This window comes from Ranitomeya variabilis, chromosome 1, assembly GCF_051348905.1.
Source record: "Ranitomeya variabilis isolate aRanVar5 chromosome 1, aRanVar5.hap1, whole genome shotgun sequence".
In the NCBI taxonomy this organism is placed as follows: Eukaryota; Metazoa; Chordata; class Amphibia; order Anura; family Dendrobatidae; genus Ranitomeya; species Ranitomeya variabilis.
This window is the reverse complement of record NC_135232.1, coordinates 1026200010-1026215751: the sequence shown is the minus strand read 5'-3', so window position 1 is coordinate 1026215751 and position 15742 is coordinate 1026200010. Positions and strand designations below refer to the sequence as shown.

At 46.5% G+C, this 15742-nt stretch overlaps 1 protein-coding gene across 4 annotated transcripts in view; it reads left to right on the top strand.

The window, feature by feature from the left end:
• The first annotated feature begins 13330 nt into the window (after positions 1–13330).
• Positions 13331–15742, top strand: part of CFAP97 (cilia and flagella associated protein 97) — a 42505-nt gene continuing 40093 nt past the window's right edge. Inside the window, exon 1 of one of the 4 annotated variants that reach the window (XM_077279597.1) lies at positions 13331–13487. Coding sequence is in view for 1 of the 4 variants with exons in the window: in XM_077279596.1 (XP_077135711.1) it covers positions 13534–13598 (65 nt within the window). In the remaining 3 variants the exon portion in view is untranslated. Of the gene's footprint in view, positions 13599–13735; positions 13890–15742 lie in introns of those variants that run through there. The other 3 variants (XM_077279596.1, XM_077279599.1, XM_077279598.1) reach the window with 3 other exon arrangements.

Here is a 15742-nt window from a genome sequence, read left to right as displayed (position 1 = left end):
CATCCCCTGGACGAATACGCACCAAATTATAAGCCCCACGAAGATCCAGTTTAGAGAACACCTTAGCATGGCGGACTCTTTCCAGTAATTCGGGAATCAGAGGCAAAGGGTATCGGTTTCGTACGGTTACCTTATTGACTTCCCGATAGTCAACACAGGGTCTCAGGGTCCCATCCTTCCTTCTTTACAAAAAAGATAGGTGCCCCTGCTGGTGAGGAAGAAGGATGTATGAAGCCTTTGGCCAGATTTTCATCAATATACTCCTTTAAGGCTTGAAGCTCAGGTGCCGCCAAAGGGTATACGTTACCAAAAGGAATAGCTGCCCCAGGAAGCAGCTCAATGGAACAGTCATAATGCCTGTGTGGAGGAAGCTGATCTGCATTCTTCTTGTCACAGATGTCAGAGAACTCTTTATATGCTGGAGGTAAAGAAAATACCTGTACATGTGGTTCCATAGCCATGGACTCAGGGACAGCTTCTGTTAACGCTGGGTTGCTCCTTGTTGGAAAGATAATCTCCTTGGTCTCCCAGTTGATAATTGGGTTCTGAGAACGCAACCAAGGAATGCCTAAAATCACAGGGAAATGAGAAGAAATTAGCAAGAAAGAAAGTTGCTCCTGATGATTAGGCTCCAACAAAATTTCAAGGGGTACGGTCTCCTGATCCACAGGCCCGGAGATTAAAGGTGACCCATCCACTGTTTCCATGGTAATTGGAGAGGCTCTTTGCTGAATTTTAATACCATGTTCCTTGGCAAATGCGATATCCATGAAATTGCCACCTGCACCAGAGTCAATCATAGCTGCACTGGAAATCCACTGTCCTGAACACAGGATCTTAATAGGGAGAGAACAGTGAGAGTTCTTTTCCTTCAGCTCCTTGGGGGGTGAAGTCATAGAAAGTGAATGGAATACAGCGTTTAAAGGCAGGCTACATTCAGAGATGTCAGATTCATCATCACAGTCGTCATACTCCCCTACTGCTGCTAGCACCTTGTTAGGCCGTCTAGGACACTTAGGACAATTGATCAAGAAGTGGTCAGACTGGCCGCAGTAGAAACATAGACTTTCACGAAGGCGATGCTCCCGGCGCTCATTGATCTTGCGCCTCTGAACGGAATCAATTTGCATGGGCACCTCCTCCACCTCCCGAGAGGTTTTACCTGCGGGTTCTTTGGAAGGAAGGGAAAAGTTAGAAATACGGTTATATGCAGCAAATTTCTCCTGCCTACGCTCAGTAAGGCGAATGTCTATGCGCACACAATGCTGTATAAATGTCTCTAGCTCTTGTGGTGACTCAGAGCGGGCTAGTTCATCTTTTATAATACTAGACAGACCCCTTTTAAAAATAGGCAATTGTGCATAACTGTCCTAATTGGTATCTACCGCTAATCTCCTGAATTCAGTGGCTTACTCAACAACAGAACGTTTAGCCTGGCGTAAAGACAACAAAGCAGATTCAGCGGGTGAACGGCGATTAGGGTCATCAAACATTAATGCCATAGCGGCCAAGAAATCATCCAAGTTATTTAACCTTGGGTCACGAGACTCAATCATCGGATTCGCCCAGGCGAGCGCTCGTGAGGTCAGTAGCATTATTACACACAATAATTTGGATCTATCAGTAGGAAAACGGTCAGCATGCCCATCAAAATATAGCATACATTGATTCACAAAGCCACAAAATTTGTCGCGATCACCATTAAATCTGAATGGGGGCAACTTAGGTAGGTTAGCCGGTGGCGGTTGCCCAGAGGGTAAAGTCACTTGTGCAGCTATTTGCGTGCTTATGTCCTGAAAAGCCCATCCATACTGGGACTCTATGCCAGCAAGTTTGTTTTCCTGGGCTGCCATGCGGTTGCTTAAGTCCTGCAAAGTTTGTCCAAACACTTGTTGTGTTCAAAGCTTCCAAACTTCTTTTGCAGACTTTCCACATCTTTCTGCAGTGATCTAATTATGGAAAACACCTGCTCTAGTCTGCTTTCTGCAGTCATTGTTCCAGCAGTCTCCTTTTTTTTCTGCTAGAGTATCCTGTAATAATTATAGGGGATAACTCAGGAGACTCTTTGCGTGGAACAAGACAACTACAGGACACAGTTTTATAAGTGGTAAAGTCTATATTATCACACGGTGATTCAAACAGGTGCACAGAGAAACTAAAGTCCACAACACTTGGTGTAAATATTAAATGCAGCTTAACAGTCTTTAGGAAACTTCAGAGGAAAATGCAATCAAGCAGAAAGTCTATGAAGCACAGTTATTCTTGAGGATACTTGACACGAATAAATCCTTGTCTTAGTCCAAACACAGATAAGCTTATAAGGCAGTTCAAATCATATCTTAGCTCAACCAGGGAGGCCTGGTTAATAGTCTCAGGTTTTTGCAGAGCAGAAACAGCTTACATGTCCAACAAATGCAGATAGAAGTAAACACGAGCAGCAGATGAAGGAGGATTACTGGAACTGGTGTATGCAGCAGGAACTCAGAGCAGAGTAGCAGGATCACCACACAGTTTCACAGGAGCAGGTATATAGCCAAGGAGTAATCAGAGGTCAGGAGCTGGATGCAAGGCAGAATACTCTAGCACAGACTGAAGGCTGGGGTGGAGTTTTATAGCAGGAAGACACAGTGCACATGAGACCAAAGACGCCATCTTGGAAAAGGGCAGTAATGCACAAAAGGTAAAAAATGTTCAGAGTCCTGACAGCGCGGGAGTGCCGCTCTATACGGCCATCTAGGAGGATTCAGGCCCACCACGCAGACTGAGGCCATCCTACCGGACAAACATCACCCAACAAGGTGTTCAATACCCCTGTTTCACGCTGCATTAAGGCCTACCATGCAAGCTGAGGTCATCCCTCCAAACAATTATTACCCATCGAGGATTTCTACACCCCTACCTCATACTTCATTAAGTTATTCCTCCTGCCTAACCTCTGCCACCTTTATACATTTAATCAGGAATCAAGTAACCCCATGAATAAGACCCAGGAGGGTCGAAACGTCGGGTTTCTATCTGCACGTAATTTCTTTTGGTGGCAACCTTGCTTGTTAACATAATAAACTTTTGTAATATTTTTTGAATCACATCAACTTTGAGTGTGCGGTAATTTTATGCAAAATGACAGCGCATAGATCTGCCACCTCCAGGCTGAGCTGCTACAGTTGCCTTGTCAGAGCAGTGATAAGATCCATAATGAATACAAAAAAATGGTTTTGGCCAGAGCTAATGTCACGGCTCTGTTGTCGGGTGTCCCGGGACCAGAGGCTCCTTCCTTGTCCTTAACATTAGGGGGCACCCTAGCTCGCCCTGTTCCATGGGTTACTTCTGATGGTGAAGATGCCAGGGCCACGTACCTTGCCTTAGCTCCTGAATTCGCCCAAAGTCTGTACCCTTCCCCCACCCAGGAAAGAGGGGAGAAGTAGCGTACCATAGTACACCAACCACACTAAAAAGGTAATACAAACAGGGGTAACAAAAAATTCCAAACATAAAAATATACACACATAAACCACAGATGTATACATCAGGGAGCAGAGGATAGGGTAAAACCAAAGTATGAGAAGAAAGAGAATTATCACACATTTCTGTAGTGAAGTGTAGTTTAGTGTAGTTAGAGTCCACAGTCTCCAGCAGCACAAATTGGGCATAATGTATGGGTACTACAATGTATGGGCACAATGTACAGTGGCAGGTTGAACATTTTCACTCAGCAACATCCACAAAGGGAGAAGAAAGAAGCCTGCCAGAAAAGTGGATCACTTATTTTCCACACTCTATTCATATGGCCAAGATATTTTAGAATTGCATTTGCTCAATTTGTAGGTGTTATAATACGCATCCACATGCACTAGTTATCATCACGTGCTATAACACCTAGTATTACATGTGTGACATTTTTTCCTTGTATTTGTGTCAAATATAGGTTAACACTGCTTGGTCCAGGGTGTCGGAGGTTAGACATTGACTCTATTATGTCGAGTTCTGTTTAGATAACCATTTTTGTTTTTTGAATCTTGTGTTCATTGTCTGCTTTTTTGATATGTTGCTAATAAAATGATCTAATGTAAATGGTGATCCCTTTTTCTGGCATGCTTCTTTCCACCGTCTCTCCAGAATCTCTCCAGATGGCTAAGTAAGCACTGTACAGCCACATATGGGGTATTTGAACGTTCAGCAGAAATTATGTTACAAATTTTGTTTCCATGTTTACCCACTTCCCAGTGTGAAAATGTAAAATCTGGGACTAACACAAAATTTGTGTGGTAAAAATGTAATTATTTTTTCTTCACTACCCAATGGTATAAAATTCTGTGACCCACCTGTGGTGTCACTATGATCCCTGCACCCCTAGATGAATTCATTGAGAGGTGTAGGGGTCACTTATGGGGGGATTCTGCTTTTCTGGAACCTCAGTGGCTCTGCCATTGCAACACAGCTCCGGAAAACCACAAGGCTATGTGCACACGATGTGTATTTTGCGGCTTTTTTTTCCGCATGGAAATGGGCCAAAAACGCTAATGAATTCTTATGCCAGCTAATTCAATGAGAATCCTGATGTGCTGTGCAAATGATCGTCATTTTCCTTTTTTCTGCAGCATGTCAACTCTGTGTGTGGATTTTTAGTGTTTTTCACCCATTAACTTCAATTGAGTCAGTAAAATCCGAGCAAAAACGCAGGTATAAAAATGTTTGCGGACAGACAATATTTTTACAGACACTTTGGAACACCATAATATCTCATTATTACTATTTATTATTATAGCGCCATTTATTCCATGGTGCTTAACATGTGAGGAGGGGTATACATAGTAAAAAACAAGTACAATAATCTTAACCCCTTAGTGACAGAGACAATTTTTTAAATTCTGACCAGTGTCACTTTATGTGGTGATAACTCTGGAATGCTTCAACAAATCCCATTGATTTTGAGATTGTTTTTTCATGGAATATTATTATTTATGAAAATGGTAAATTTAGGTTGATATGTTTTTTGTTTATTTATAAAAAATATCAGAAACTTGACAAAAATGTAAAAATTGCAACTTTCAAGTTTTGAATTATCATCCCTTTAATCCACATAGTCATATCACACAAAAACATTAATAAATAACATTTCCCACATGTCTGCCTTACATCAGCATTTGTAAAACGCTAATTTATTTTGTTAGCCTTTTAGGAGGTTTAAAAATGTAGCAGAAATTTTTCATTTTTTTCAAGGAAATTTACAAAATATCTTTTTTTTAACCCCTTCATGACCCAGCCTATTTTGGCCTTAATGACCTTGCAGTTTTTTGCAATTCTGACCAGTGTCCCTTTATGAGGTAATAACTCAGGAACGCTTCAACGGATCCTAGCGATTCTGAGATTGTTTTTTCGTGACATATTGGGCTTCATGTTAATGGTAAATTTAGGTCGATAATTTCTGCGTTTATTTGTGAAAAAAGAGAAATTTGGCGAAAATTTTGCAATTTTCACATTTTGAATTTTTATTCTGTTAAACCAGAGAGCTATGTGACACAAAATAGTTAATAAATAACATTTCCCACATGTCTACTTTACATCAGCACAATTTTGGAAACAAATTTTTTTTTTGCTAGGAAGTTATAAGGGTTAAAATTTGACCAGTGATTTCTAATTTTTACAACAAAATTTACAAAACCATTTTTTTTAGGGACCACCTCACATTTGAAGTTATTTTGAGGGTTCTATATGGCTGAAAATACCCAAAAGTGACACCATTCTAAAAACTGCACCCCTCAAGGTGCTCAAAACCACATTCAAGAAGTTTATTAACCCTTCAGGTGTTTCACAGCAGCAGAAGCAACATGGAAGTAAAAAATGAACATTTAACTTTTTAGTCATAAAAATGATCTTTTAGCAACAATTTTTTTATTTTCCCAAGGGTAAAAGGAGAAACTGGACCACGAATGTTGTTGTCCAATTTGTCCTGAGTACGCTGATACCTCATATGTGGGGGTAAACCACTGTTTGGGCGCACGGCAGGGCTCAGAAGGGAAAGAGCGCCATTTGACTTTTTGAATGAAAAATTGGCTCCAATCTTTAGCGGACACCATGTCATGTTTGGAGAGCCCCCGTGTGCCTAAACATTAAAGCTCCCCCACAAGTGACCCCATTTTGGAAACTAGACCCCCCAAGGAACTTATCTAGAAGCATAGTGAGCACTTTAAACCCCCAGGTGCATCACAAATTGATCCGTAAAAATGAAAAAGTACTTTTTTTTCACAAAAAAATTATTTTAGCCTCAATTTTATCATTTTCACATGGGCAACAGGATAAAATGGATCCTAAAATTTGTTGGACAATTTCTCCTGAGTACACCGATACCTCATATGTGGGGGTAAACCACTGTTTGGGCACATGGTAAGGCTCGGAAGGGAAGGAGCGCCATTTGACTTTTTGAATGAAAAATTATCTCCATCGCTAGCGGACACCATGTCACGTTTGGAGAGCCCCTGTGTGCCTAAACATTGGAGCTCCCACACAAGTGACCCCATTTTGGAAACTAGACCCCCCAAGGAACTTATCTAGAAGCATAATGAGCACTTTCAACCCTCAGGTGCTTCACAAATTGATCCGTAAAAATGAAAAAGTACTTTTTTTTCACACAAAATTTCTTTTAGCCTCAATTTTTTAATTTTCACATGGGCAACAGGATAAAATGGATCCTAAAATTTGTTGGGCAATTTCTCCTGAGTATGCCGATACCTCATATGTGGGGGTAAACCACTGTTTGGGTGCACGGCAAGGCTCGGAAGGGGAGGCGCGCCATTTGACTTTTTGAATGGAAAATTAGCTCCAATCGTTAGCGGACACAATGTCGCGTTTGGAGAGCCCCTGTGTGCCTAAACATTGGAGCTCCCCTACAAGTGACCTCATTTTGGAAACTAGACCCCCCAAGGAACTTATCTAGATGCATAGTGAGCACTTAAAACCCCCAGGTGCTTCACAGAAGTTTATAACGCAAAGCCGTGAAAATAAAAAATAATTTTTCCTTCCTCAAAAATGATTTTTAGCCCGGAATTTTTTATTTTCCCAAGGGTAATAGGAGAAATTAGACCCCAATTGTTGTTGTCCAGTTTGTCCTGAGTACGATGATACCCCATATGTGGGGGTAAACCACTGTTTGGGCGCACGGCAGGGCTCGGAAGGGAAGGCACGCCTTTTGGCTTTTTGAATGGAAAATTAGCTCCAATCATTAGCGGACACCATGTCGCGTTTGGAGAGCCCCTGTGTGCCTAAACATTGGAGCTCCCCCACAAGTGACCCCATTTTGGAAACTAGACCTCCCAAGGAACTAATCTAGATGTGTGGTGAGCACTTTGAACCCCCAAGTGCTTCACAGAAGTTTATAACGCAGAGCCATGAAAATAAAAAATAATTTTTCTTTTCTCAAAAATGATTTTTTAGCCCACAATTTTTTATTTTCCCAAGGGTAACAGGAGAAATTGGACCACAAAAGTTGTTGTCCAGTTTCTCCTGAGTACGCTGATACCCCATATGTGGGGGTAAACCACTGTTTTGGCACACGTCGGGGTTCGGAAAGGAAGTAGTGACATTTTGAAATGCAGACTTTGATGGAATGCTCTGCAGGCGTCAGGTTGCGGTTGCAGAGCCCCTGATGTGCCTAAACAGTAGGAACTCCCCACAAGTGACCCCATTTTGGAATCTAGACCCCCAAGGGAACTTATCTAGATATGTGGTGAGCACATTCAAGCCCCAAGTGCTTCACAGAAGTTTACAACGCAGAGCCGTGAAAATAAAAAATCATTTTTCTTTCCTCAAAAAAGATGTTTTAGCAAGCAATTTTTTATTTTCACAAGGGTAACAGGAGAAATTGGACCCCAATATTTGTTGCCCAGTTTGTTGTGAGTACGCTGATACCCCATATGTGGGGGTAAACCACTGTTTTGGCACACGTCGGGGTTCGGAAAGGAAGTAGTGACATTTTGAAATGCAGACTTTGATGGAATGCTCTGCAGGCGTCAGGTTGCGGTTGCAGAGCCCCTGATGTGCCTAAACAGTAGGAACTCCCCACAAGTGACCCCATTTTGGAAACTAGACCCCCAAGGGAACTTATCTAGATATGTGGTGAGCACATTCAAGCCCCAAGTGCTTCACAGAAGTTTACAACGCAGAGCCGTGAAAATAAAAAATCATTTTTCTTTCCTCAAAAAAGATGTTTTAGCAAGTAATTTTTTATTTTTGCAAGGGTAACAGGAGAAATTGGACCCCAATATTTGTTGCCCAGTTTGTCCTGAGTACGCTGGTACCCCATATGTGGGGATAAACCACTGTTTGGGCGCACGTCGGGGCTTGGAAGGGAGGGAGCACCATTTGACTTTTAAAACGCAAGATTGGCTGGAATCAATGGTGGCGCCATGTTGCGTTTGGAGACCCCTGATGTGCCTAAACAGTGGAAACCCCTCAATTCTAACTTCATCACTAACCCCAACACACCCCTAACCCTAATCCCAACTGTAGCCATAACCCTAATCACAACCCTAACCCCAACACACCCCTAACCACAACCCTAACCCCAACACACCCGTAACCCTAATCCTAACCCTAATCCCAACCTTAACCCTAATCCCAACCCTAACCACAACTGTAACCCCAATACACCCCTAACTCTATCCGTAACCCTAACTACAAGCCTAATCTTAACCCTATTTCCAACCCTAGCCCTAATTCCAACCCTAAATCTAATTCCAACCCTAACGCTAAGGCTATGTGCCCACGTTGCGGATTCGTGTGAGATTTTTCTGCACGATTTTTGAAAAATCTGCAGGTAAAAGGCACTGCGTTTTACCTGCGGACTTACAGCGGATTTCCAGTGTTTTTTTGTGCGGATTTCATCTGCGGATTCCTATTGAGGAACAGGTGTAAAACGCTGCGGAATCCGCACAAAGAAATGACATGCTGCGGAAAATACAATGCAGTGTTTCCGTACGGAATTTTCCGCACCATGGGCACAGCAGATTTGGTTTTCCATAGGTTTACATGGAACTGTAAACCTGATGGAAAACTGCTACAAATTCGCAGCGGCCAATCCGCTGCGGATCCGCGGCCTATCCGCTGTGCATCCACGGCCAATCCGCTGCGGATCCGCGGCCAAATCCGCACTGTGTGCACATGCCATAACCCTAACCCTAACCCTACCCCTACCCCTAACCCTAACCCTACCCCTAGTTTTAACCCTAACCCTAGTGAAAAAAGAAAAAAAAATATTTTCTTTATTTTTTTATTGTCCCTACCTATGGGGGTGATAAAGGGGGGGGTCATTTACTATTTTTTTTATTTTGATCACTGTGATAGGTTATATTACAGTGATCAAAATATACCTGGAACTCATCTGCCGGCCGGCAGATTCGGCGGGCGTACTGCGCATGCGCCCGCCATTTTGGAAGATGGCGGCACCCATGAAGACGGACGGGCATCGGGAGGCCCGGTAAGTATGAGGGGGGGAGATCTGAGTATGGGGGGTGGATCGGAGGACGGGGGGGAGCCATCGGAGTACGGGGGGAGCGGGCAGGAGGACGGGGGAGCCGACAGGAGGACGGAGGGGAGCGGAGAGGACGGGGCAGAAAGGACAACTGGGGGGGCGATCGGTGGCAGTGGGGGGGTCAGATCGGGGTCTCCAGCCATGGCAGATGATATTGCAGCATCAGCCATGGCTGGATTGTAATATTTCACCATTTTTATAGGTGAAATATTACAAATCGCTCTGATTGGCAGTTTCACTTTCAACAGCCAATCAGAGCGATCGTAGCCACGGGGGGGGTGAAGCCACCCCCCCTGGGCTGAAGTACCACTCCCCCTGTCCCTGCAGATCGGGTGAAATCAGAGTTAACCCTTTCACCCGCTCTGCAGGGACGCGATCATTCCATGACGCCACATAGGCGTCATGGGTCGGATTGGCACGGGTTTTCATGACGCCTACGTGGCGTCAAAGGTCGGGAAGGGGTTAAAGGACCTGTCCATGTTTGAAGAGACTTTGGGGGTCCTATATATTGGGAAATCCCCAAAAGTGATACCATTTTAAAAACAGCACCCCCTGACATATTGAAAACTGTTGTCGGGTAGTTTATTAACCCCTTCACGACCTTGCCCTTTTCCGTTTTTGCGTTCTCGTTTTTCGCTCCCCTCCTTCCCAGAGCCATAACTTTATTTTTCCGTCAATATGGCCATGTGAGGGCTTGTTTTTTGCGGGACAAGTTGCACTTTTCAATTATATCATTGGTTTTAGCATGTCGTGTACTGGAAAACGGGAAAAAAATTCCAAGTGTGGTGAAATTGCAAAAAAAGTGCAATCCCACACTTGTTTTTTGTTTGGCTTTTTTTCTAGCTTCACTAAATGCTAAAACTGACCTCCTATTATGATTCTCCAGGTCATTATGAGTTCATAGACACCAAACATGTCTAGGTTACGTTTTATCTAAGTGGTAAAAAAAAATTCCTAACTTTGCTAAAAAAAAAAAATGCGCCATTTTCCGATACCCGTAGCATCTCCATTTTTCGTGATGTGGGGTCGGTTGAGGGCTTGTTTTTTGTGTGCCGAGCTGACGTTTTTAATGATACCATTTTGGTGCAGATACATTCTTTTGATCGCCCGTTATTACATTTTAATGCAATGTCGCGGCGACCAAAAAACGTAATTCTGGAGTTTCACATTTTTTTCTTGCTACGCCGTTTAGCGATCAGGTTAATCCTTTTTTTTTATTGATAGATCAGGCAATTCTGAACGCGGCGATACCAAATATGTGTAGGTTTGATTTTTTTTTATTGTTTTATTTTGGATGGGGCGAAAGGGGGGTGGATTTAAACTTTTATATTTTTTTTTTACTTTTGCCATGCTTCAATAGCCTCCATGGGAGGCTAGAAGCTGGCACCACTCAATCGGCTCAGCTACATAGCAGCGATCATCAGATCGCTGCGATGTAGCTGAAATGCAGGCTTGCTATGAGCACCGACCACAGGGTGGCGCTCACAGCAGGCCAGTATCAGTAACCATAGAGGTCTCAAGGACCTCTATGGTTACAATCCTGATGCATCGCCGACCCCCGATCATGTGACGGGGGTCGGCGATGCGATCATTTCTGGCCGCGTGGCCGGAAGCGCCGGTTAAGTGCCGCTGTCAGCGTTTGACAGCGGCATTTAACTGGTTAATAGCGGTGGGTGAATCGCGATTTCACGCGAGGTGGGCTCACCGCCGGAGCCCACATCAAAGCAGGGGACCCGACCTCCGCCGTAATAGTACGGCGGAGGTCAGGAAGGGGTTAACCCTTCCGGTGATTTTCAGGAATTAATACAAAGTGGTATAGCAGGAATGAAAAAGTGTTTGTTTACCACCTAAATGTCGCTAACTTCTGAACTGACCGCTATAGCCGGGAGACTCTAAGGCCGCTATTTGTCCATGAACTACCAGGGCAAATATCAGGACCACACAATCATGATCTCGGTGTGTCAATTAGATTAAAACGGAAGCTGGATATGAGGAGGCTGTGTGTGTCTCCTTCTGGACGAGAGGAGGCTCGGGGCTCTCATGTTGGAGAAGAGGAGACTAGGGGCTCTCCTGCTGGACAAAAGGAGGCTCGGGGGCTCTCATGCTGGACAACAGGCTGTGTTGGTCTCATGCTGGACAAGAGGAGGCTCGGGGCTCTCATGCTGGACAAGAGGAGGCTCGGAGCTTTCATGCTGGACAAGAGGAGGCTCGGAGCTTTCATGCTGGACAAGTGGAGGCTCGGAGCTTTCATGCTGGACAAGAGGAGGCTCGGGGCTCTCATGCTGGACAATTGAAGGCTTGGGCTCTCATGCTGGACAAGAAGAGGCTCGGAGCTTTCATGCTGGACAAGAGGAGGCTCAGGACTCTCATGCTGGACAAGAGGAGGCTCGGGCTCTCATGCTGGACAAGGAGGCTCGGGCTCTCATGCTGGACAAGAGGAGGCTCGGGCTTTCATGCTGGACAAGAGGAGGCTCGGAGCTTTCATGCTGGACAAGAGGAGGCTCGGGGCTCTCATGCTGGACAAGAGGAGGCTCGGGACTCTCATGCTGGACAAGAGGAGGCTCGGGCTCTCCTGCTGGACAAGAGGAGGCTCGGGCTCTCCTGCTGGACAAGAGGAGGCTCGGAGCTTTCATGCTGGACAAGAGGAGACTTGGAGCTCTCCTGCTGGACAAGAGGAGGCTCGGAGCTTTCATGCTGGACAAGAGGAGGCTCGGAGCTTTCATGTTGGAGAAGAAGAGACTCGGGGCTCTCCTGCTGGACAAGAGGAGGCTCGGAGCTTTCATGCTGGACAAGAGGAGGCTCGGAGGTTTCATGCTGGACAAGCGGATGCTCGGGCTCTCATGCTGGACAAGAGGAGGCTCGGAGCTTTCATGCTGGACAAGCGGAGGCTCGGGCTTTCATGCTGGACAAGAGGAGGCTCGGGCTTTCATGCTGGACAAGAGGAGGCTCGGGCTTTCATGCTGGACAAGAGGAGACTCGGGGCTCTCCTGCTGGACAAGAGGCTGTGTTAGCCTCACGCTGATCATGGGGAGGCTATATAGGTTCTCTTACAGTATATAGGGGGCCGTGTGGGGTCTCTTACAGTATATGAGGGGTGTGTTAATTACAGGCTCACACTATTACCAGTAACGCTGTAAGGCCGGTTTCACACGTCAGTGGCTCCGGTACGTGTAGTGACAGTTTTCTCACGTACCGGAGACACTGACACATGTAGACAAATTAAAATGAATGGGTCTCTGCAGATATCAGTGATTTTTCCCGGTCCGTGTGTACGTTTTCAAAACACTGAGACATGTGAGTGTTCGCGGGAGCGCACGGATCACACGGACCCATTAAAGTCAATGGGTCCGTGTAAACACGTACCGCACACAGATGCTGTCTGTGTGACATCCGTGTGCTGTCCGTGTGCGTTTTTCCTGTCATCGGGTTAAAATTGTAAAAAATGTTGCACTACACGGACACGGACAGCACACGGATCCCACACGGATGGCCTACGTGAGCACACGGACACGGATAACTCCGGTACGGGAATTATCTGGACGTGTGAGACTGGCAACTACCACAACACAGAGAGGCCCCTGGCCTAGAACTGGATGGAGGATTAGAAAAAAAAGTCACTATAGGAGCAATAACTGCGCTCTTCCGCCCTCTGTAATGTTCCGCCTGGGCCGCACGTCTGGCCTCGCTCTATCCTCGCCATTCATGTGCCCACTGCCCACGGCTGATGGCAGCGGCTCACCACGGTCACACACTGACACGCACAGAGACACAAGCACGATTCCTTTCCTGCCCTGAACAAACATGGCGCCCAGGCTCTTCTCTGGCAGCAGTGACGTCTTGGTTACGGGGCGTGGCTTTGGCGGCAGGCTGGCGCTATGTTGTGAGTGAGGCGAGCTGGAGACCAGAGCGCGCAGTGGAGGATCCTGTGTGCAGCGTCTGTGGAGAGCCGGGCAGCGAGCAGGTAACGGCGGCTGTGAGCGGCGCCTCCCGGGGGTCCCGTGTTGTGCATGGGTCAGTGCTGCTTCCGTACACTGGACGCCTTATGTCCCGACTCTTCACCCAACACAGACGTGTATGTAGTCGTGCCCGGGCCGGAGCGGTACACCGCGGAGCTCCGCCCCTTCTCCTGTCTCCATGGAGACCTGATGCGTCCTCATGTCGGCCCTGAGTGACAGCTGTCAGCGCCCGGCGGCCATTCATCTGTGCTAGTAATCCCCCACGGATCGCACAGCGGGGACGGGAGGCAGCACGTAAACATGGCGGGGAGAGGACGGAGAGCCTCCCAGTGCGGCCAGCACGTGTCCCGGGGTCACCAGTCAGTCCCTGAGCCTACTGGGAGCACTGGAGCCGGGTGCAGACTGTGGTGATGGCACATAGTACTGGGGGAATAGAGGGCAGTGGTGTCATTATCTCTATACGTGTATTATACAGTGTATATTAGGAGGGGAAAGGAATGCTGGAAAGTCTAAGTGCATTAAATAATAGAACTGTTAGAGGGGATTATCGGGACCATTTTATTATTTCTCTATGGGCCTAAGCACTAATAGGCTGATACCCACCTACCTGCCTGTCGTACTCAGAGCGCTGCTGGTGGTGATTCTGCAGCTTCCTGCTGACTGGCGGCTTGCTTCCTCCTGATTGGCGGCTTGCTTGCCTCCTGCTGACTGGCGGCTTGCTTGCCTCCTGCTGACTGGCGACTTGCTTGCCTCCTGCTGACTGGCGGCTTGCTTGCCTCCTGCTGACTGGCGGCTTGCTTGCCTCCTGCTGACTGGCGGCTTGCTTGCCTCCTGCTGACTGGCGGCTTGCTTGCCTCCTGCTGACTGGCGGCTTGCTTGCCTCCTGCTGACTGGCGGCTTGCTTGCCTCCTGCTGACTGGCGGCTTGCTTGCCTCCTGCTGACTGGCGGCTTGCTTGCCTCCTGCTGACTGGCGGCTTGCTTGCCTCCTGCTGACTGGCGGCTTGCTTGCCTCCTGCTGACTGGCGGCTTGCTTGCCTCCTGCTGACTGGCGGCTTGCTTGCCTCCTGCTGACTGGCGGCTTGCTTGCCTCCTGCTGACTGGCGGCTTGCTTGCCTCCTGCTGACTGGCGGCTTGCTTGCCTCCTGCTGACTGGCGGCTTGCTTGCTTCCTCCTGATTGGCGGCTTGCTTGCCTCCTGCTGACTGGCGGCTTGCTTGCCTCCTGCTGACTGGCGGCTTGCTTGCCTCCTGCTGACTGGCGGCTTTCTTTCTTTCTTCCTGCTGACTGGCGGCTTTCTTTCTTTCTTCCTGCTGACTGGCGGCTTGCTTGCTTCTGATTGGCGGCTTGCTTCTTGCTGCCTAACTGCGGGGAGGTGACTGTCAACAAACATGACATTGACAGAGCAGCCCGGAAGAGCTGCCCTGTTGACATGGAGCAGTTAATTAGTCAGGAGGAGCTGTCAGTGACTGCTCGGAGTCACCGCTGGTCACAACAGACAGGTTGTTAGTAACTACCAGCCAGTAACTACCAGCCTGTCTGTTCTTTGGTCCTTATGACATATAACATAGTCCCATATAACCCCTTTAATAGTTTATTAATCTAAGTGAATGAACAAAAGACAGATGGAACCAATATCTTGTTTGATCACGGCATCAGTCCTGGCTGCACTCAGGCTGCATTCCCCCAAGGAATATTTGCTGAGTTTTTGATGTTGCAGGTCATGGAAATAATGCAAGTAACCTATTTTCTTCCATGGCTGGAGCAATGTGCAGGAAATCTGCAACATCAAAAGCTCATTGTGGGAACAGAGCCTTATTCTTGTCTTTGAAATAATGTTTCCCTAATATGAAGTGTTTCTGTAAGAGCAGGTCTCCCCTTCGCTTTGTGCAGATTACCAATCCACAACATGTCACGTTATGCTGCGGATTGGCACTGTGGATTTTACCCCTTGTAACTTAGGGGGGTGGAGGTGAGAATGGGGGGAGATCGGCAACAGATTTTCAGCGTTTCAGCAACAAAAACCACAATAAAATTCAGTGCAGATTGTGAGAATTCAGTTTTAGCTGCAGATGTTCCCTTCAGTGGATCAGTCGTGTGTGGATGTGACCTGATAATCTGAGCATCGTTAAGTTAATATACACAACTCAAAAAAATAAAGGGAACACTACAATCCCACATCCTAGATTTCACTGAATGAAATATTCCAGTTGTAATCTTTATTCATTACATAGTGGAATGTGTTGAGAACAATAAAACATAA